At 42.6% G+C, this 21,471-nt stretch overlaps 1 protein-coding gene across 3 annotated transcripts in view; it reads left to right on the top strand.

Moving 5' to 3' along the window:
* The first annotated feature begins 8,382 nt into the window (after positions 1–8,382).
* The window catches only part of LOC103910510 (NLR family CARD domain-containing protein 3-like), a 30,111-nt gene continuing 17,022 nt past the window's right edge, over positions 8,383–21,471 (top strand). For all 3 annotated transcript variants that reach the window (XR_015483308.2, XM_087248499.2, XM_087248498.1), the window contains exons 1-9: positions 8,383–8,459; positions 9,716–9,827; positions 10,604–10,711; positions 12,006–12,110; positions 13,040–13,124; positions 17,322–17,517; positions 17,617–19,393; positions 20,373–20,546; positions 21,354–21,471. The exon at positions 21,354–21,471 is cut by the window's right edge and continues 56 nt beyond it. Coding sequence is in view for 2 of the 3 variants with exons in the window: in XM_087248499.2 (XP_087104625.1) it covers positions 9,784–9,827; positions 10,604–10,711; positions 12,006–12,110; positions 13,040–13,124; positions 17,322–17,517; positions 17,617–19,393; positions 20,373–20,546; positions 21,354–21,471 (2,607 nt within the window). In the remaining variant the exon portion in view is untranslated. The remainder of the gene's footprint in view (positions 8,460–9,715; positions 9,828–10,603; positions 10,712–12,005; positions 12,111–13,039; positions 13,125–17,321; positions 17,518–17,616; positions 19,394–20,372; positions 20,547–21,353) is intronic.

Genomic DNA, 21,471 nt, shown 5'->3' with positions numbered 1-21,471 from the left:
TCAAAGGGATCTGCCAAGGGAGGGCCGTCGCGAGGAGGGAGAGCTCTGATAACCAGGTCCGGTTGGGCCAGAGGGGCGCAACTAACAGAACCTGCTCCTCGTCCTCCCTGACCTTGCACATTAACTGCGTGATCAGGCTCACTGGGGGAAACGCATACTTGCGTATGCCCTGAGGCCAGCTGTGGGCCAGTGCATCCGTGCCGAGAGAGCCCTCGGTCAGGGAATAAAACAACTGGCAATGAGCGTTCTCGGGGGAAGCAAACAGATCGATCTGGGCCTCCCCGAATCGCGCCCATATCAGCTGGACAAACTCGGGGTGGAGTCTCCATTCTCCAGAGTGAATCTGCTGCCATGAGAGCACATCGGCTGCACGGTTGAGCATACCTGGGATGTGAATGGCGCGCAGCAACTTCAGCCGCGGGTGACTCCAGAGGAGCAGACGGCGGGCGAGCTGAGACATGCGGCGAGAGCGCATACCCCCCCATGCGGTTGATATACGCTGCCGCCGCCGTACTGTCCGTCCTGACCAGCACGTGTTGCTGCTCCAGCGCCGGAGAAAAACGGCAGAGAGCAAGGAACACTGCCAACAGCTCTAGGCGATAGATGTGCCAATGCAGCTGGGCACCTACCCACAGGCCCGCAGTTGCATGCCCGCGACACACGGCTCCCCAGCCTGTGCTGGAAGCATCTGTCGAAACAACAACATGACTGGACGCCTGTCCCAGAGGCACACCGGCCTGCAGGAACGAGGGGTCATTCCAGGGGCTGAGGGCGCGGCGACACAGCGCAGTAACCGAGACCCGGTGTGTGCCCGCTTGCCATGCGCGTCTTGGGACCCGATCGTGAAGCCAGTGCTGAAGTGGTCTCATATGGAGCAATCCGAGCGGCGTGACAGCTGCAGCGGAAGCCATATGCCCCAGGAGCCTCTGAAAATATTTCAGTGGGACCACTAACTTGCTGTCGAGCTCCCTCAGACAGTTCAGCAGCAGGCGAGCACGCTCTCCGGAGAGGCGCGCTACCATGGTGACCGAGTCCAGCTCCATCCCGAGAAAAGAGATCCTCTGCACCGGGGCGAGTTTGCTCTTTTCCCAGTTGACCTGCAACCCCAGTAGGCGGAGATGCCGGAGCACCTCGTCTCTGTGCGCAGTCAATTGCTCCCGAGAGTGGGCTAAAATCAGCCAGTAGTCGAGATAATTGAGTACGCGGATGCCCGAAAGCCGCAGAGGCGCTTTGGCACCCTCCGCGAGTTTGGTGAAGACCCGCGGAGACAGAGAGAGCCCGAAGGGGAGGACCTTGTACTGCCATGCTCGACCTTCGAACGCAAACCGCAGAAACTGACGGTGGCGTGGAAGAATGGAGACATGAAAATAAGCGTCCTTCAGGTCTATGGCTGCAAACCAATCCTGAGGAAGAACGCATCGGAAGATGCGCCTCTGCGTAAGCATTCTGAACGACAGCTTGTGAAGGCAGCGATTCAAAACGCGCAGATCTAGGATTGGCCGTGACCCACCGCTCTTTTTTGGGTACGATGAAGTACGGGCTGTAAAACCCGCTCTCCATCTCGGCTGGAGGTACCGGCTCGATTGCACCCTTCGCCAGGAGGGCAGCAATCTCCTCTTGCAAGACAGGGGCGGACAGGGGATTGACCCTGGTGAAACACACGCCCGTGAACCTGGGAGGCCATTTGGAGAACTGTAGTTCGTAGCCGAGTCTGATTGTGCGTATGAGCCACCGCGAGGGGCTGGCCCGCGCTAACCAGGCAGGCAGAGCCCTCGCTAATGACGTCATCGCAGCAATCGTTGACATACCCGCGGAGGGGCAGCGCGGAGCGGGTGTGCTGATCCGGGGAGTGCGAGGGTCCCACAGAAGAGCTGGAGGAGAGCGATTCGCTCTGGCTCCGCACCCTGACTCCGGAGGGGGGGCTTGGGGGCTGGGAGAAGGGAGACCGTCCCCCCAGCACCCGTGAGCCGCTGGCGGAGCATACAGACCTTGCGAGCTGAGAGGCGGCGCGTCCCAGGCTGGCAGGGCCTGCAGTGCCCGTGAGCCACTGGCGGAGTGCACCCAACCTACGAGCTAGAGAGCTGAGCTCAAACTGGCAGATTTCGGGCTGTCACCTCCGGAGAAGTGGAAAAGTGCCCTTTCATTTCATGGCAGTAAAAAGTGCCGTTGGAAATGGCGCCCCGCCCTCCAGCGGGGAAAGAGCAAGTTCCCTCCTCTCCAGATGACATGTCCCAGGGACGCTTCGCGGTCCGTTGCCAGACTTAGCGGCGTTCTGGGCAGGGGGAGTGGACTGCTTCCGAGGTGCTCGACGCGCTCGCTTCACCAGAGGCGAGTGCGGGGGCGGTGCAGCTCTCGTAGGCGGGCGCCTTCGGCGAGGAGCAGGTATGGATGGCACGGCGGGCGGAGCGGGCTTACGGGGCCGCCGATTAGACATCACCTATCGGACTGCTCTCTCACTGCCTCGAACTCCTGGGTGAATTCGCAGACTGTGTCGCCGACCAGCTTGGGATATGGGCGAGTCAAGAAAGCGGACTTTGTCAACTTCGCGCATATCAACCAAGTTTTGTTAGAGGTGGGGCTTCTGGACCACTAGTGTGGACATCGTCCTCCCCAAAGCACACGCAGCGGACTTAGTAGTCCGAAGAGCTTAGTCGGCTGCGGTGCGAAGCTCATAAGCCTGGGTTGGACCCACCCTCGTGCAGCTCGTCAGCTTGGTAGCGCTGGTTGGTGGCTATCGCATGCAAGGCGGATGCAGCCTGGTCCGTAGCTTTGTAAGCTCTAGCCCCGAGGGAGCCGAAAACTTACAGGCTTTGGATGGGAGACGAGGTAGACCCCGCCAAGAAGAGGCGCTGCGCGGATTAACCGCCATCGCACACTCAACCTGAGGAATCGCCACATACCCCCTGGCCGCTCCACCACCAAGAGTGGTGAGGGTGGAGGGACACGCAGCACGAGCAGAAAAAAGGTGCTCTTTAAGACCGCGTGAGCCTACTGTGCGTCGCCGGGAAGAAGGGAACGCCCCTCTAGTCTAGCGGAGCTGGGGGATAAACCATCTCCAACCCACGGCCAAAGCAGCCCGGGAAAGCACGGCTAACACGTTCGTTTCAGTATCCGTTTTGACAGCGCTCACCTGCCCGAAGGGGGCGAGCGGGTCCGGATCATCGTCGGACAATGAAAGCCCACCCTCCGATGCCGCGGAGGACATCTGATCTCCGGTGTCAGCGAGCGTGAGAGCTACCATCTGATTAGACGGATCACTCCCAGCGCCCGAAGCTTGGATGGAGCGCTTGGAGGAGCGAGAGGTCCGCGAGCCCTTAGGCGGCGGATTATCTCTCGCTGGAACCCTCAGATCTGCCCGAGCGCATCTGCCCGCTGCCCGCAGGAAACCCCCGCAACCAGAAACGCACAGTCGGAGCGCCGTCCTGAAAAGGATGTGCTGCACAACTGTGTTGCTCTTTTAGGATGCTTTGCAACAATACGCACCGCTCTGGAGGACCGTACCCAAAGGGACGCCAGGCAAGGGAGAAACCCAGCTCGACCATCTGCCGCTGCGTGGACTCGCTCTGGACCGGGAGACACTCGTTCGCTCGAAGTGGCTGTAGACAGAAGGAGGAATCCTCATGAAGCTCGATCAGAAAAGTCTTTGAAGCGAAAAGGATAGCGTCTGCTGGCGCCAGGTGAGCTTATATACTCAGTTGATTGCTTATGCCGCTCACCTGCGCAGGCTTGCGCTGCCAATTCATTCTTAATTGGCCCGTTCAATACTCTTTCAGACAAGCGCCTTCTGAACCGAACCTCCCATACGTGGATTTAGAACATCAAATCCACTAATAGTGCTGGAGTTCCCCCCGAAGGGGAACCACAGTCTCTCCATGTGCACAGAAGAGACACTCGTCATGGACACTAGAGTGAACAACACATATGAAGCGTTCACTGCCACATTCCCTTGCAGAATCCTCCATTGTAAATCCCCAGCATGTTTGGTCAATGGTGCTTTATACAAAACTCTCCACACTGCTTTCCCCCTACAGCATCATCACATATCCATTCCTTCTGTTCATCCGCCTTCGTCTTCTCTCTGATCCCGAATAATCATCAGGGTATCAGACGTGTGTTTGGACATGATGTGCTCTCTTCAACAAGCAGCTGTTGTCTTCATTCTGCAGGCTGTTGGCTCTGGCAGTCGCTCAGATATGTGTGCGCTGGCCTATAATAAACAGCAGAGTTCTTCTGCAGTCGGGTGATGTGCTCCATCAGGCACAGTCATCTCAATAGTATCCTGTAGTGTGCTGTGCCCAATGTGTTCAGATCTTGTAGTGTGCGCACGTTTAAGAGTTGAGAGAATATAAGGCTCATTCCTGGCGTTGGCTAATAGTTCAGCTTGAGCAAACTCATGTTTAAAAGTGTGTTGATGATATTGTTAATAGCCTACATAATGAGGCACAATTGAAGCGTTCACAACATCATCTTTTCCCACCTCAGCCATTAAAGCTTTATATTATTTTCTCTTTTATTCTTATTTGCACAGCCGTTATTCTCAACCCCGTAACGGACTAAACTGAGTTTAATAATAGCATTTCACAAAGCTTTTGCTGTAAAACCAACATTTCCCTGTTGCTCATGTATGCCTCAAACCAGTTAAATGGCTAAAACATCACATTTCTGAGGAGTTTTACATTCAGATGTGATTTAATTACAATTATACAACTTATGCATCTGTGCTCTCTTCATTTCTCTAAAAAAGCTTTAACTTTAGATGTCTTACCCAAACCACATGTTCACAATGTCAGACTTAACATGGCGGCTGGTCCTCAGCAAGAGGGTTTTCTATATTTAATTGTTTCCCTTAAACAATATGAATATCACAGGGTCGAGAATACAGTGACGGGGGTGAAGACCGTAACAGGGTTGAGGAGACACTTTCATTTCAATGTTAATTTGTTTTTATTAATGTGAAATTAAATCTAAGACTAAACCAAAACACTTCTTTATTTCAGTAAAACATTTAGGCATTGATCACACTGAGATGACATTAAACTTCATTAAACCAAACTACAGTCAGAATTCAGAACAGTGAAGTGCTGCAGGTAACTGGAGCGTTAGTAACCTTTACAAATGCTGATAAAGGCCTGTGTTCCCGAATATACTGCTGAACAGAACCTGCAGTGAACAGGAGCAACAGCTACATCATGACTAAACCTTTATTTCCTGGAACATCAAGAAAAACTGCAGCAGAAAACAGTCTTCTTAATGAAAATGCTTAATAATAATATTAAAATTATACAGCCAGACGGGCTGCTCTGTGCTCTGAGTATTTCAGAAACTGCTGATCTACTGGCATTTTCACGCACAACCATCTCTAGAGGAGGAAATATCCAGTGAGCGGCAGTTGTGTGGGCGCAGATGCCCTGTTGATACGGTCAGAGGAGAATGGCCAGACTGGTTCCAGCTGATAGAAAGCCAACAGTAACTTAAATAAGCACTCGCTACAACCGAGGTCTGCAGAAGAGCATCTCTGAACACACAACACGTCCAACCTTGAGGCGGATGGGCTACAGCAGCAGAAGACCACCAGGGATTCCTAAACCTTTTGATAGCTGAAGCCTCTTTATCTCTAATATTAATATGAATTCTGCCCTTAATGACCCCCTCTCTAACATTGGCTAATTGTCACATGACATACAGATGAACAAATGAACTGTTTACATAATTAAAGTCTTTTTTTACTTCACATGTTCTGATTTGATCAGCTTTAACTCATGATGAAACTGGTGACACATTCAATATAAAATCTGCTGCTGATACGGGCGCCATGTCTGACATAAGATTGTGTCACAGTTTAAGTGGAAAGACTGCTTCAAATATTCTCTCAGTGACTAAATAAAGTTATAGTCAGTATATATTTACTGAAATGTTCTTGATAAATTAGGAGAAAATTTCAATCCTGTTACACGTTTACAACCCCGAAACAATGAAATGAGTGACAGGGTTGAGTGTGATGGGGTTAAGTCACTAAAACAAAATGGCCGCTGCTGCTCGTGTGGTTTAAGAGAAGTTCCACATGGCAGCAGTTAAACTAGAATGTCAAATTGCTTGTAAATTAAGAAAACAATCATACTCCATCTTAGTTTTACGTTACAGGGTTGAATTGTTAAGCTTGACCGTACCCATCCTAACCATAATAAACCTCAAAAACTGTAAATAAATGACAATATTTCTCGCCTTCTTTTGCATCGTGCTGTTAAAGAGAGCTGAATGATGTCACTTCCTGTTTGTGATGTAATAATACATATTAATTGCTATAGGTGGAACAATGCTAGCGTAATAGGGTTGAGTTTATATTGAGGGACAAAACTTTGTAGCCTGTTTTTTATTAAAAAAATCTTTTTTTTAATTTATTTCCTGAAAATAACGCGAATAAATAGTTGTAAAACTGAAAAAATATATAGACACTGTGCATTTTATTAATTTGTTTCTACATGCAATTTCAGAGAAGTGCCTCAGGGACATGACAGATAACTTTGGTTTGTGACAGAAATGTTGAAAGTTCTCCCAGTTCTTCTTCTTTCTCACCACACATTTATGCATGTGTAAATAATGCTCCACAGCTCCACAATCATTCCTCTGACTGTTAAATCACATGTAAATCTCTTATAACCTCATTCACTTACTGCTTCAAGAAATCCAAGAGGCGAGGACTGGGACAAATGGAGTGTTTACTTTCCATCCACTAACATGGCCAGCAGGCCTCACTGATCTGGGCTACATCACTGTGTAAATGTTTTCTGCGTTGGGTTGAATTTATTTGAACCCTTTCAGAAACACATGGAGTCAGATGTGCTTCAGGCATTAGTGATGAGCCAGTCTAGTTCAAACACAATGACTCTGTGGTAGAAGACTGAGTACCTGTCTTACTTCTGTCCTTACAGATAAAGCTGAACAGAACGCCACAAACTTAAAGCAGGACTTCCAGGACTGAGGGGAATAATAAACTATTAACTGAAGTGAAAGCACAAGCAGCCGGCACTTCTGTTCACATACAGTACATAAAGGGCTCTGTCCATGAGAGCAATAGCCTTGACCCCCCAGTTCTGTGTTCTGCTCAGTTGCTTCAGCTCTTTTGTGACTTTTCTTGACTGTCTCATTCTACACTTCTTGTACAAGCAAGCTTCCCCTGAAAGAAGATTTTATTAGTTTGTATTTAAGGCCTTCGTGCTTTCTGTCCAGCCAATATGTGTCCAGATGCAGTTTAATGTGCATGTGGATTGAACTATTTCAGCATGAAGCCCATCAAAATAAGCGGTGTGAGCAGTGTGCTCTTCCTTCTGAAACATTACTCCATGCTCTTTAAGTTTAATGTATTTATAATTTATTTATTTCATGTAAATGTTATTTATGAAAGTGTATTTATGTTTTATGTTAGATTAATACGATGAGCTTTAAACACTGACAGTTCTGAGCTTTATAATGGCAACAAACTGCAACCCACAGTTTTGGTTCAGGGTTTAGTGGGGGCTTTCTAAAGTGGAACGAGGAAAATGTCCAGAACACATCAGCTGACACCCGATCTCAATTCAGTTTGGAAATTCAAGAAATGTACAGTCGTCTCAGAGATCTAATAAAACTGGAATATATTTTATTATTCATTCATTCATTTTCTTTTCGGCTTAGTCGCTTTATTAATCTGAGGTCGCCACAGCGGAATGAAACGCCAACTTATCCAGCACATGTTTTACACAGCGGATGCTCTTCCAGCCGCAACCCAGTACTAGGAAACACACATTCACACAGACCTTCAGGGTAAATTAAGTAACGCTAAAGTCAAAACTATAATAAAGATACAGACAGAAAGTATGAGGCAGAAATACTGGGATATAAATGACTCAGGAAGACATCTGTATACAATCCAATAGTACATCTGAGAAGGAAGAGAAATGGGGAATAATCGGAGTAAGGAAATGGTCATAACCGCTTCAGAATAGCACATACAGAACTAAACAAGACACTGTGTTTATAGTAAAGCACACATGATTTATACTCACATTGTAATCAGCATGAAACATTTGCAGCATGTAATAACAGAATGTCAAGATTATCAATACAAAAGACAAATATAAAGAGAAGTATTTATTAGACATAATCTTACATTTACTCTGGATTATATACTAGAGTCAACATATGGAGGCTACAATAATTCATGTCAGAAAGAATCTGGTCTGTTAGAAAGAATTTACAATTTTATCCGGATTTCTTTGTTTAATCAGCGATTTATTTCCCTTGAATTTATGGTGAGATTTTCCCCGTGTCTCTCTCCATGTTGGAATCAGCCAGTCCAGCAGGAGGCGGTAAAGCACATTATAGTTTGACAACCGCCAAAATACTGAAGAAGTTGACAAACCGAAAGCGTCAAAGAGCTCACATCGTGTTCCTGCTGCACAAGAGCGTCTGTACTTCTGCATGTGAGTTTAACACTTCTACATTAGGCTGATTTGTGGAGATGATGAAGGGTTTATATGTGTATTAGTGTGTTTATAAGCGTGATTTATAGCACTGTCTGCTCCTGAAGCTCAAAGCAACACCGATTAAACACGTCCAAACACGGTCATTTGAACAATATAATGGGTTATTTTCTATCTCTTAAAAGTGTTTGTGCTCTTCTGTATCAGGTTGACTCGAAAATTTCACATCATTTAGCACAAAATAAACTTTAAACAGTCAGGAAATCGAAAGTGAAAGCAGAGCTTCCGTTAACCGGAAGAATGCGGATGATCCTTAAACTGCATTAACTGTCCCCATCATTTCTTCCTCAAGCAAATGTGTAAATATTAGATCTGTTCAACATTAATGATAATTGCATTGGCATATTTATCTGATGTTTTCCCAGCTTGCAGTAGTCGATCAAAAAGCTGTTTAGTTTCTTATGACTGTATGTACACTAGCAGTGGAATTTACTGCGATGTGAAGGGATGCCACCTGAAATCTTGCCTAGGGCGCCAAATGGTTGGGGCCGGGCCTGCTGGTAACGTTTCAATACTAACTAACTATTAATTAAGCAACTAAGCATAAATAAAATAATAAGTTAATAGCTGTCTAAAGCAGAAGTTATTGTGACAGACAAAGTCGTATCAAATGATCAAATCTGAAATATCTGATGTGTCAGATGAGACTGTGGTAAAGTTGGTTTTATATTCGCACATTCGTTCAATGACAACTTGTGACACACTCCCTATAGTGTTTACCATGATACTTTGAATAATCGGTGTGAATATGATTTCAAAACAACCTTAGCACCATTAATTTGACTAAACTTAATGCTTATATGATTTCACAATTTAGCAAAGAACACTTCTTAATCAAGGAGAAATTCTGAAAGTGTGAATATAAAACTAGCTTTACCTCAATTCAGATCATGGGTGTAACCAACTGCATAAATGTTAATCTTAATCATTATATATATATATATATATATATATATATATATATATATATATATATATATATATATATATATATATATATATATATATATATATATCTGATGTGAAATGGCTGAAAGTCAGTTTGTGCTATCCCTCATCATGCGGTCTGTTTCAGTAAGGTGTTGTTTGTGGTGTCCCTGATCATGTGGTCTGTTTCAGTGCAGTGTTTTTAGTGAAGTGAGCATTGATTGCTATAAAGTGTGCTGTTCTTCATCTCAGTATATTGTCATCTCCAGGTGATGGTCAGCGGCTGATTGTTTCCTGAAAGCTCTGCTAGTGTCTGCATTGGTGTTTTAGCTGCAGTATGGCAGAGGAGCGAGTAAAGGACTCTCTCTCAGAGAAACACAGGTATTGACTCTGTTTTTACACCATTATTTCAACACTTTCTCTGAAGAACAAAGACCAACAACAATGCACTTATTTGTGTTGCTATTGCCAGATCAAATGATGGACAAGGCTTCAGTTTACAGCTTCAGCAAATGTGTTTAGATCACTCTAGATTACAGACAGCTTTACCAGAGCCCAATGTGTGTCAAGTGTAGGGCCAGACAGAATCTGCAGGCGTTTTTTGCTATTTCTGTGGAGAATTTTGGTAAAAAATCTATCTGTGGATTTCTGCGGAATGATTTTGGGAGTATCATGACTAAAACTTTAATATGTGAAATAAAAATAAAATAATATCTTTTAAACTTTTATTTAAATGCAAATCCAATAAGATTCACTTTATTTGGTAAACAAAGCAAGTGTCTCATATAATATCTCTACTAAAAGACTGAAAATATGACTGTTCAAACTGCATTGTGCATAAATCAGATAAACATTTTCATATTAGTCAATGATATTACTTTAATTAATTAAAAAAAACTGAATAATACTGATTTACACACTTTTACTCAAGTAAATAAACAGAATTAATAATGAGCTAAAAATCTGTGGAATTCTGCGTGCACAGATTCCGTGTGGACCTAGTCATGTGTCTGTTTACCCATGATATCTGTGTAGCAGACCTGATCAGACAGACTTTCAGCCAACTATTAGTTTGTGCTGAATTAAACTACACAAACTCAATAAACTCTTAAAAGTGTCTCCTGCAGTTTATTCATCTGGTGTGATTGTGTGTTCAGTGTGAGATCAGGATCATGTGTGTCCAGCTCTGTGTCTCTGAAGAGTGACCAGTCTAAAGAATATCCTCTACCAAACTTCAGAGAGAAAACACCATCATCTGCACAAAGGTATGAATGTTTTTTTTTTTATCACGTGTCAGTCAATCTTCTAAAAACACATTTTTTAACAATAAATAAAGTACCACAAATTCATAAAACTATTATTATCACCCCTTAGACCAGGGATGGGCAAACTTGATCCTCGAGGGCCGGTGTCCCTGCAAAGTTTTGTTCCAACACTAGTCAAACACACCTGAACAAACTAATCAGTGTCTTCAAGATCACTTGAACTCTATAGGGACAGTTCAATGTGAACTGTGGCAAGAATCATATCGATCCTACCATCAATAACGTTCTGCTGCCTGCAACATCCTCCAGCATGACTGGTGTGATGTGGGGTGGCATTTCTGATGCAGATGCAGTGTTTGCCAGAGGTAGCCTGACTACCATTAGGTACCGAGATGAGATCCACAGACCCCTTGTAAGACCATATACCTGTGCCGTTGGGCTCTTCCTAAAGCAAGACAATGCTAGACTTCATGTGGCTGGAGTGTTATCGGTTCTTGCAAGACTAAAGCATTGATTCTATGGACTGGCCCGCTTGTACTCGAGACCCTGAATCAAATTGATGTGCTCAATTTGACATCAAATCTCGTTCCATCCACCAAAGCCACATTGAACCACAGACTGTCCAGGATTTGGCAGATGCTTTAGTCCAGGTCTGGGAGGAGATTGCTCAGGAGATCATCCACCACCTAATCAGGAGGATGGCCAGAAACTGTCGGGATGTGAAGGCCACGCACTCTACTGAGCCCCATTTTAACTTTTGTCAAGGACACTGCATCAAAGTTAGATCAGCCTTTAGTGTGTTTTTCCTCTTCAATTTTGAGTGTGACTCCAAAACCAGACCTCCATGGGTTTATACATTTAGTTTTCAGTTACAATTTCTGTGATTTTGTTTTCAGCACATTCAGCTATGTACAGAACAAAGTATTTAATAAGAATAATTAATTCCTTCAGACCTAGGATGTTATTTTAGTGAGCAGTGTATTACTGCAATGACAAATGACAAACTTTTTTGTTTGTTAAAATATAGAACAAATAAAAACACACAGGCTTTTTTAGTAATTATTTTTTGACATCCAAAAAGTAAAATTCGGCATGATTAGGGACATTTATGAGCAAATAATGAACATTGAGAGTGATACAAGTAACTAATCTAACACACATTCAGCTGCTATAGGAAGAGGCAACACAAGTGAAGAATAAAGGTTTAACCTTAGCTAATTGAGCTCATAGGAAATTATGAATGAATACAGCAGATTATGATGCTCCTTTTCCTCTGGTGTGTTTGTTTGTTCAGTGTGAGATCAGGATCATGTGTGTCCAGCTCTGTGTCTCTGAAGAGTGACTGGTCTAAAGATTATCCACCAGACCTCAGAGAGGAAACACCATCATCTGCCAAAAGGTATTTTGTGTTTCACATTATTGCTCACACATGAACCATTTTTTAATATTTTATGTGAACCAACAATTCAGTAAAGAGAGTCATTCCTGAATGAATCAGTTGTTTGAGTAAATCAAATGAATCAATGACTTTGGCAACTCATTTACAGACTCCTATGGGCAGATTTAGCTTCTTATGCAGAGAATCTTTCAGTAAATTATAATATATATATATTATAATATATATCTATATATATATATACAACAGTTCTGCCTGGTTCTTGAACCTGATTGGCTGATAGCCGTGTGAAATTCTGTAATAACAGCACTGGTCCAGCTTCACCCTTCTGTATTACTCCGTCCACATACACTAACAAGCAGAGGACCATCTACAGTTTGACAAGTATTCCTGCTGTTTTTTAGTGGAGAATGTAGTTGTTTATATTGCAACAATGCAGTTTATTTATAAGGATAGTGCCTATTTTAAAATATTTATAATTTCTGACAGTGCAACAGCGGCCATTAGCCTGCCATACTGAGCTGACACTGCTATGTGTGTGATATCGCTTATATGTATATATATATATATATATATATATATATATATATATATATATATATATATATATATATATATATATACATATAAGCGATATCACACACTGATATATATATGCGCGTGTGTATGTCAAAATTTCCTCACTTGTGGTATATAAAAGATATTTATAGTTTAAGCTAAACTTTTGTGTAATAATAAATTGCAAATTAAATATTTCTTTCTAAAGCTACTTTCTGAAGTCCTTCAGATGCTGAACACAATAAGGCCTTTTGTGTGTGATTTCTCAGCTACATTAAATACAAGACACAGCTGTGGCACTACAGAACATTCGTTATTATCAGTGTTTGTAAAATTTATCTGTATTTTGCCTCTAAATGTATTTTTGTTAACAGATTTAAATATGAGTTACCAGATTCAGGAGACGAGACTCACAGAAGACGCGAGAGTTTCACAGACAATCTCCAGAGGATTTTTCAGGTGGGAAAAACTCAATTTGATTCATATAAGTCACTGAAATAACTACATGAAACACACAGAATATTTGTTTACAAGACTTCTGAGATTTTGTAATCTGCATGAAGATGGCCCCCACTCAACTAAAACTTCTGCTAAATCTTCCTCATCGGCTGTGCTGCAAAAAAATAGTTTGTGCTGCCTTGGATTAACAGATATTAAAATAGTATTTTAAAGTCATCCTGAGGTCTCTCCACTACCTCAACTGCTCCAAATTCAGCTCAAACTCTTTCGCTTGTATGTGCTACATTTGTGTTGTTTGACAATATTTGATATTAGAGCAGACACATGCTAAATGGCTCCGCCATGAATGACGTCATCTCTGATCACTCATAATTCAGTGTGTAAGATTTTAAAAACCGAAACTGCACAAACAAAACTTCTACTGGCACAAAAAGAGCCAGGGAAAGTAGTCTACATATTTCACATTTCAACCAGTATTACTCTGAATGGCTGATTCTAGTCTGATTCTAGTCTGACAACGGCCTTATTTTGATTATTATAGCATTAAATTAACATCAATTCAATGTTTCCTTCATAGATAAAAATATGTTTCTTTAAATACTAGGTTTATCACGTGTTTGCAACAAGTGTTTTTTTGGGCATTAATCCAGCATATTAGAATATTTTCTGAATGATTCTGAGATACTGAAGTAATGATGAAAGCTTTAACCACAAGAATAAATTAAAGCTGCAAGCAGCATTTAGGGGCCTAAGCCCTTGTGGCACCGCCCCCTCGGTGGCTTCAGGAACACAGTGTACCGTACTTTAAAATCAATCAAGCTTTCATTTAGTTTCAGAAGAAGACAGGTCTAATGCTGTGTTCACACCAGACGCGGAATGCGCAGATAAATCGCGCTATTCGTTCGTAAATTGGCGCGTGAACATTTGAGGTTACTCGCTTCATTCGCGCGTCAAACCCCGCTTCATTCGGGCGTGAAATCCGCTTCATTCGCGTGTCAAATTCACTTCAGAACAGACGCAGATTCGCGTGATGGGCAGGGCTTCTGACTGTAGCTTCGTTGCTAAATGGCTAACATGGATTTTTGAAGAAAATAACAGTGTTTATGTACTTTATGATGGCTGAAAAACAGCGTCGATACGTTTAGGACCGTGTTTGAGTCCACTACATGCTTTCAGAGGTGAGCTCTGTGAGCTCATAAACTCCTCCAGAAACTGAACCTGGATGACGGAGGCTTTCAGTGGTGCTTCTGACTGAGCCAAGCCCAGTTTGATGACTTGTTGTCGGTGTCGCCTGGAGGATTTCCCCCGGGACACCATCAACAGGTTCTACGTCACAATCACGCCCCCACAAGAGCAAGCTTCTGATTAGTTAATGCAAAACCCTCATCGCGCTATTCGCACCGCGCCATTCGCGCAATTAGCGTCATTCGCTCCGCGCATATCGCGCCGCAGGATGTCTATTTGCGCGTTTGCATTGACTTAACATGTAAATCACTCGTGCTTGACGCATGTTCCGCGTCTGGTGTAAACGCAGCATTAGAGAGGTCGTGTTTAGAAAGAGAAAATAGATACATGGGGAGAGAGGCAAAAAAAACTCTCTCACATTGCTCTTGAATTAGGACAGTGTGAGATCAGGGAGAGAAAAACGCCCCAGCAATCAAGCACATAAACACATAGACATAGACATACATTGCAACAGGGGATGGGAACAGAGATTGTGGATGTAGTCCGGTGAGGGTGGGCAGCCATCTGGTCCTTCAGCCAGAAGGAGCTGGTCACAGACCCGCCTACCCACTCCAGTGGGTGAAAGCACACGAAGGTGTGGGGTGCGGGGCCAGGTAGTGATAGTCTATCTATAGCTGTGTATATGTGAGTGTGTAAGCCTGTAGAGTCCAACAGGTGTCCTTGACAGGGAGCAGGAGTTCAGAGCATCTCCATTATCTTGCTATCTGGAAGAAGTTGTTTGTCTTCAGCAGAGGTCATCTGGCAGGAAAAACACACGGAAGATGAAAGAGAAGAAAAGTTTTTTAAAATTTTGGTCAATATCTGCCAATTTCACAGATATTTAATGTCCAGCACTGGTCTCCATGTCTGGGCAAATCTTGTTGCAAAGACGCTCGTTCACCCCGATGTTTTCCAATTTGCGGTCTAAGACCATAGTCTGGTTATCAGCAACCCTGCTCACCACCGTTTCAATCAAGCCGGCCAGCTTGGTGGGGTTTTGCGCAGCACTGACCGCTTTCATCAATTGTCGATACCCCAGGGCCCCACCTAAGCCCATCAGCAGAAACCCTGTTATCAAAGTTCCGGATAGGTAGATATCTTCAATATCATTCAGGGACAGAGCAGCTAGGCACATGATGCACAACTTCTCTCACCCGTCCATCACGTACCCAGCTGCAAACGTCCCCGCAGGACAAGTGGGCTCTGCCGAGCTCAAACTTTTAGTCGAGAACATGGTGTCAATTGCGTTCAGAGACCAGTTGATCAAATCCATAATTCCTTATTCGTTTAGATAGCAGGGCACGATAAATGGCTAGAAAACACAAGGTGCATTGCACTTTAGTATTTGGTTGCTTTGTGTTTAGGTTTGGGTAATTAGTCTATCGTTATTACTGAAATGTGTATACTCCATACAACGTCTGAAGCTGATTGGTTTGATCTTGTCACATGACTTGTGGTGCACTTATGGCACTCTGAAGAGTGGAGAGGTTTTCAACAGTATTTCTAGAGTGCTGATGTTACACAGGATGTATTTTATTAAATAAAGTAAATAAATGTAAGTGGCTTAAATCCAGTGGTAGTCTTGAATAAATTACGTTAAAATGTGTATAAATGACTCATTCTTGACAAAAGCTGAGCATGTGCGCAAGTTTAAATCAGTTCGGGCTGTAATCGGAAAATTATCAGGAAGGGTGTTCCGGAGTTTAGAAGCCATAAATGAGAAAGCTCCACCTCCATTAGTAGACTTTACTATTTTTTGGTATTTCTCTCATGTCTGTGAGGCAGATATTCTCGGACATGCAGCTGTTTTCTCTGACGCATTTGCCAGTCAGGTTGACACAGAAAGAGACAGCACTCCCTTTCTGTTTTACTTTTTTACAATAACATATTGTTTTGTTGTAATTATGCACAAATAAAAACAGACCCTTTACAGTTCAAATCTGTGTTTGTCCTATTAACATGATCAAAAATGAGTATTTTAGCTCCTATTATGGAAATGTGACATTACAACTCTGGAGTGCATTACTCTCTAATAATTCATCAGACCAGAGTCAATTATTCCATAGATCTCACCGTGCAATTTTTTTCATTTAATAGATGTCTAAACAAATATGGCTTGGCTTAAACGAAGTACAATTTTGGCTGTCAGTGAAAATTGAATAGCCCAAAACTAACTCTGCTGACACAGTGCAATGGCTGCTCATATAGCCATGTGATAAGGATTGATAAGCCAGAATAACTCCTCCCAAACCTATGTTGTGAACGTGTTCCAGTGACATCTGCAGAAGAGCTCACTATATATGTCAGTTTAATTAAATGTATTGTCATTTGTTTACAGTAAATCAGTGTAGATACAATATTGAACTGATAACATTTGAAAAAAAGGAGAAGCAGAGATCTGACTGCATCAGAGATGTACCTCAGACTCAGAGGATTTTGGTCCAGAAGTTATTGTTTTGGAATAACGTTGCTAAATCATTTGCAGTTGGTACATGGAGGAGTAAACAGGATCATGCCCTGCTCATTCAAAAGGGCAGGAATGGTACAGTACGGACACGTTGAAGTCTCCAAAATCTCCAGTAACTCCAAAAAATGTCTCAAAATGTGTCCCTAGTCTCTTTTTTTTGAAGAAATTTTACTGGCAAAGTCTGAAAACAAAGCAACAAAGACACTAAGTTAGCAAAACCTTTCACATATGAATTCTTTCATATGTATTTGATGACTGGTCTAGATTTGGGCTAATCTTAGATGTCTATTAGGTTTTCACTGACAGTCAACTGCCTGGGTCTACTTTAGCTGTCTGTTTATCTAAAAAATAAGCTAATCAGAATCAAGCATTCAACAGACTCATAGTATAATCTATTATAATGTATTTTCAATTATTGAGTAGGTTGTGGATGTATAACTGTGTAATTTTGGTTAAATAAAGTTTTTGGTTAATGATTGTTGTTCTTTTCGTTTCTTCAATCATAGAATCTTGAGAAAAAAATGATCAAATTTCTGAAGAATGAACTGGAGATATTTAAGAAAATCTTACAAGAAGAAAACAGACAAGAGTTTGTAAAGGACTTTAGTGAGAACAGTAGCAGAATCACAGAAGCAGCTCTTGATCTCACACTCTTCTTCCTGAGAGAGATGAAGCAAGATCAAGCTGCTGATACTCTCCAGGGTAAGAGACTCATGACCATCTGTCAGACTGACACTTACTAATATAGCTGGAAAAGATAAGTCTAAAACTGTAAATCTGTTTCTTTACTCCTGTGTTTAGGTAAGCTGTTCTTAATTGATGAGTTTAAATGTAGCCTGAAGAAGAAATATCAAAGTGTGTTTGAAGGAATTGCTCAGCAAGGAGACTCCACACTTCTGAATAACATCTACACAGATCTCTACATCACTCAGGGTGCGAGTGAACAGGTCAACACTGAACATGAGATCAGACAGATTGATGCTGCTTCCAGACGTCATCAGTCACTAGAGATACAGGTTGAATGTAAACATTTGTTTGAAGCAGCTGAACAAGACGAGCAGATCAGAACTGTCCTGACAACAGGAGTTGCTGGCATCGGGAAATCAGTCTCTGTGCAAAAGTTTGTTCTGGATTGGGCTGAAAGGAAAGAAAATCAAGACATCTGCTTCATATTTCCTCTTCCATTCAGAGAGATGAACTTAAAGGAGAAAGAAAGACAAAGTTTAAAAGACCTCATAACTCAGTTTTTCCCAGAGACTAAAGGACTGAACCTTACAAGAAGCACACGATTCAAAGTCCTGTTCATCCTTGATGGATTGGATGAATGTCGTCTTCCTCTGAACTTTGCTGGTAATGAGACGTGTCGTGATGTATCTTCAGCAGTCTCTCTGGATGTTCTCCTGACGAACCTCATCAAAGGAAATCTGCTTCCTTCTGCTCTCATCTGGATCACCAGCAGACCAGCAGCTGCCAGTAAGATTCCTGCTGACTGTATCGACCGGCTGACAGAGATACGAGGATTCAATGATGCCCAAAAGGAGGAGTACTTCAGAAAGAGACTCACAGATCAGAATCAGGCCAGAGAAATCATTGATCACATTAAACAGTCAAAGAGTCTCTTTATTATGTGCCACATCCCAGTCTTCTGCTGGATTTCAGCCACTGTTCTCCAGAACATACTGAAACCGAAACACAGGGCTCATGCTGAAACACTGCAGGAATCTCCCAAGACTCTGACACAGATGTACACACACTTTCTCCGCTTTCAGATCCAGCAAAGCAGAAGAAAGTATGATGGAGAAAACACAGCAGATGTCTCCTGGGATCCAAACCTCATCCTTTCACTGGGGAAACTGGCCTTCCAGCAGCTGGAAAGAAACAATGTGATCTTCTATGAGAGCGATCTGAAAGACTGTGGCATTGACGTCTATAAGGCATCGGTGTACTCAGGCATGTGTACACAGATTTTTAAGAAGGAGACGGGAATCATTCTTGGTACCATGTACTGCTTTCTTCACTTGAGCATTCAGGAGTTCATTGCAGCCCTTTATCAACATCTGATTCTAGACAACAACAAGAAGCATGGATTGTTTTTACAGATAAGCAAAACTAAAGGCGTGACCGATTTCCTGAAGACAGCAGTGGACAAGGCTCTGGAAAGTGAGAATGGACATCTGGACCTTTTTCTTCGCTTCTTTCTCGGTCTGTCACTCCAGTCCAATCAACAACTCTTACGAGGCCTGTTGACACAGCAGGATGACAGAGACCAGAGCAAAGAGGAAATAATTGCCTACATCAAGCAGAAACTTGAAGGGAATCTGTCTCCAGAGAGATCCATCAATCTGTTCTACTGTCTGAATGAACTGAACGACCAAACTCTGCTGAAAGAGATTCAGTCTCACCTCAGTAGAGGAAGTCTGTCATCTGCTGACCTTTCACCTGCCCAGTGGTCTGCTCTGGTCTTTGTGTTGTTGACCTCAGAGGAGGAGCTGGAGGAGTTTGAGCTTCAGAAATTCCAGAGATCAGATGAGTGTCTCATCAGACTATCAGCAGTCATCAAATCCTCCACAAGAGCTCTGTAAGTCAAAGTGCCATGTTTACTTGCAGTCGCACATTTGCCTCATTCATAAAAGCAGAACACGCAGGATTCAGCACGTAAATTCACCAGTTATCCTCAGAATACATGCAAGTGAGTGTGGTGAACTTAGAGAAGAATAGATTCAACTTTATTGTTACTTTTACCATGCAAATCTGATATGAATAAAACACATCAGCAAATTATATTTGAATGGATTGTTAGACTTTCATAGACTTTCTTGTGTGTTTCACAAACTCTAAATGTCTTGTTTTACTAGTGGTTGTGTGTATTGACATGTACATGTTTATATAAAACATAAAATAAGCATTAGGCGGTTAAAACGCTGCATAATTGTGATGATATGACACATCTTTCTCTTTATCAGCTCCAGCCAACACAACTGCTGTTGAACTCTCTTCCTCCTAATCCCTGTCTGATGTGCCGAAGTCTATATCAGTGAGCGAGAGAGACCGTGTTCACTCTGCGTGTTTTTTAATAATCAAACATCCCCGTGTCGCGCGACACAAATCGATTATGAAATTAAATTATGACATTCACTGCCAACGCTTTGAGTAATTGATTTTTATCAATTTACTTGATTCATTGTTGCAGCTCTAATACAAATATCTGACATACCCCACTGTGATTGTGGGCTCGTTCAGCTCCACAAACAAAACTGTAAAGTGCCATAGACATCAAACTAACGGGCCGCACTAACATTAAACTTTTGAATGAAGGCGGGGCCACAAACTATCGTCCCAAGAGTATCAGACCACGGGTTTGAAAACCCTGCTGTAGAAGCAGCGCACGGCTCCCAAACAGCCCCCTGTTGATGAGCACTCACAACTACAGCTGTCAAATAAAAGTGTTAGTACATACAACCATAAGGGTGAAAGCTGGTGTAATTTTTATGAGTAAGCATTGTTCATCAATTAGGTCCCAGATGACCACATCAATATTGTGTTTGTCCTCTACACAGGCTACAGAGCTGTAATCTCACTGTTCAGTGCTGTGAGAGTTTGTCTTCAGCTCTACAATCCTCAAACTGTGTGCTGAGACAGCTGGACCTGAGTAACAATGACCTGCAGGATTCAGGAGTGAAGCTTCTCTCTGATGGACTGAAGAGTCAACACTGTAAACTGGAGATACTGAGGTAAATACTCTTCCACTCAACAGTAACTCCAAACAGAAATAGTTATAGTTAAATAGTGGTTTAACAAATATAGGAGGCCCCTTTCCCCACTCAGTGTGTTGGCAGATGGGCAAATTGTTATGGGTGTGATTTAATTCATATCTATACAAATGTGTTTGTGTATAGACAAATGCAGTCAAAAGCATTACTGAGTAAAATACAAAAAATGTGTAAAATACTTTTTCTAATATACAGAACTGTATGACTGTATTTAAAGAGCATTTGAATTTGATGAATTGTCTATAAATTCTGTGCTCATATTTTACATGTTCATATTATATTGTTGTTTATATTTGCATTTGTTTATTGGAAAAGGTTTATTTAAGAATTTGTCAAATGTTCTGGCAATCCTGTCTAAATAAATAAATAACAGAGATGAAGACAAAGTGAACCCTGTGGGGTCTGTACGGTTTTGGGCCCTGGTAAGGTTTTGACCTGCTCTGATGTTTGTACAGTTTGCAGTTTTCCTGAAAACATATAAAAGTTTCATCACAGTCTTATTATCTAAACTGAAGAAGTGTCTTGGCCTTGTTAACATTTGGACTCGACAAAGGTGGATTGACTACAGCTCTAGTGACTGTCAGACAGGAGACAAAGACACCAAGAGATTGAGTTTGTGTGTGTTTACTTTATTTACAATATTGTCCACAATATAATCTAAATATGATCTAAATATGACATGAGCAGAAACAGCAGTCAGCATCTTCACAACACAAAGAGATGTGTGATTGTCCAACTGTGTGATGTGGACTATTGCTGTGTTTGTAGATTGTCTGGCTGTATGGTGACAAAGGAAGGCTGTGGTTTTCTGTCTTCAGCTCTGACTTCAAACCCCTCACACCTGAGAGAGCTGGATCTGAGCTACAATCATCCAGGAGATTCAGGA

The sequence above is a fragment of the Danio rerio genome, chromosome 4 (genome assembly GCF_052040795.2).
Source record: "Danio rerio strain M-AB ecotype USA chromosome 4, GRCz13ab, whole genome shotgun sequence".
Classification (NCBI taxonomy): domain Eukaryota; kingdom Metazoa; phylum Chordata; class Actinopteri; order Cypriniformes; family Danionidae; genus Danio; species Danio rerio.
The sequence above is the reverse complement of the archived record's forward strand: the minus strand, read 5'-3'. Positions and strand labels throughout refer to the sequence as shown.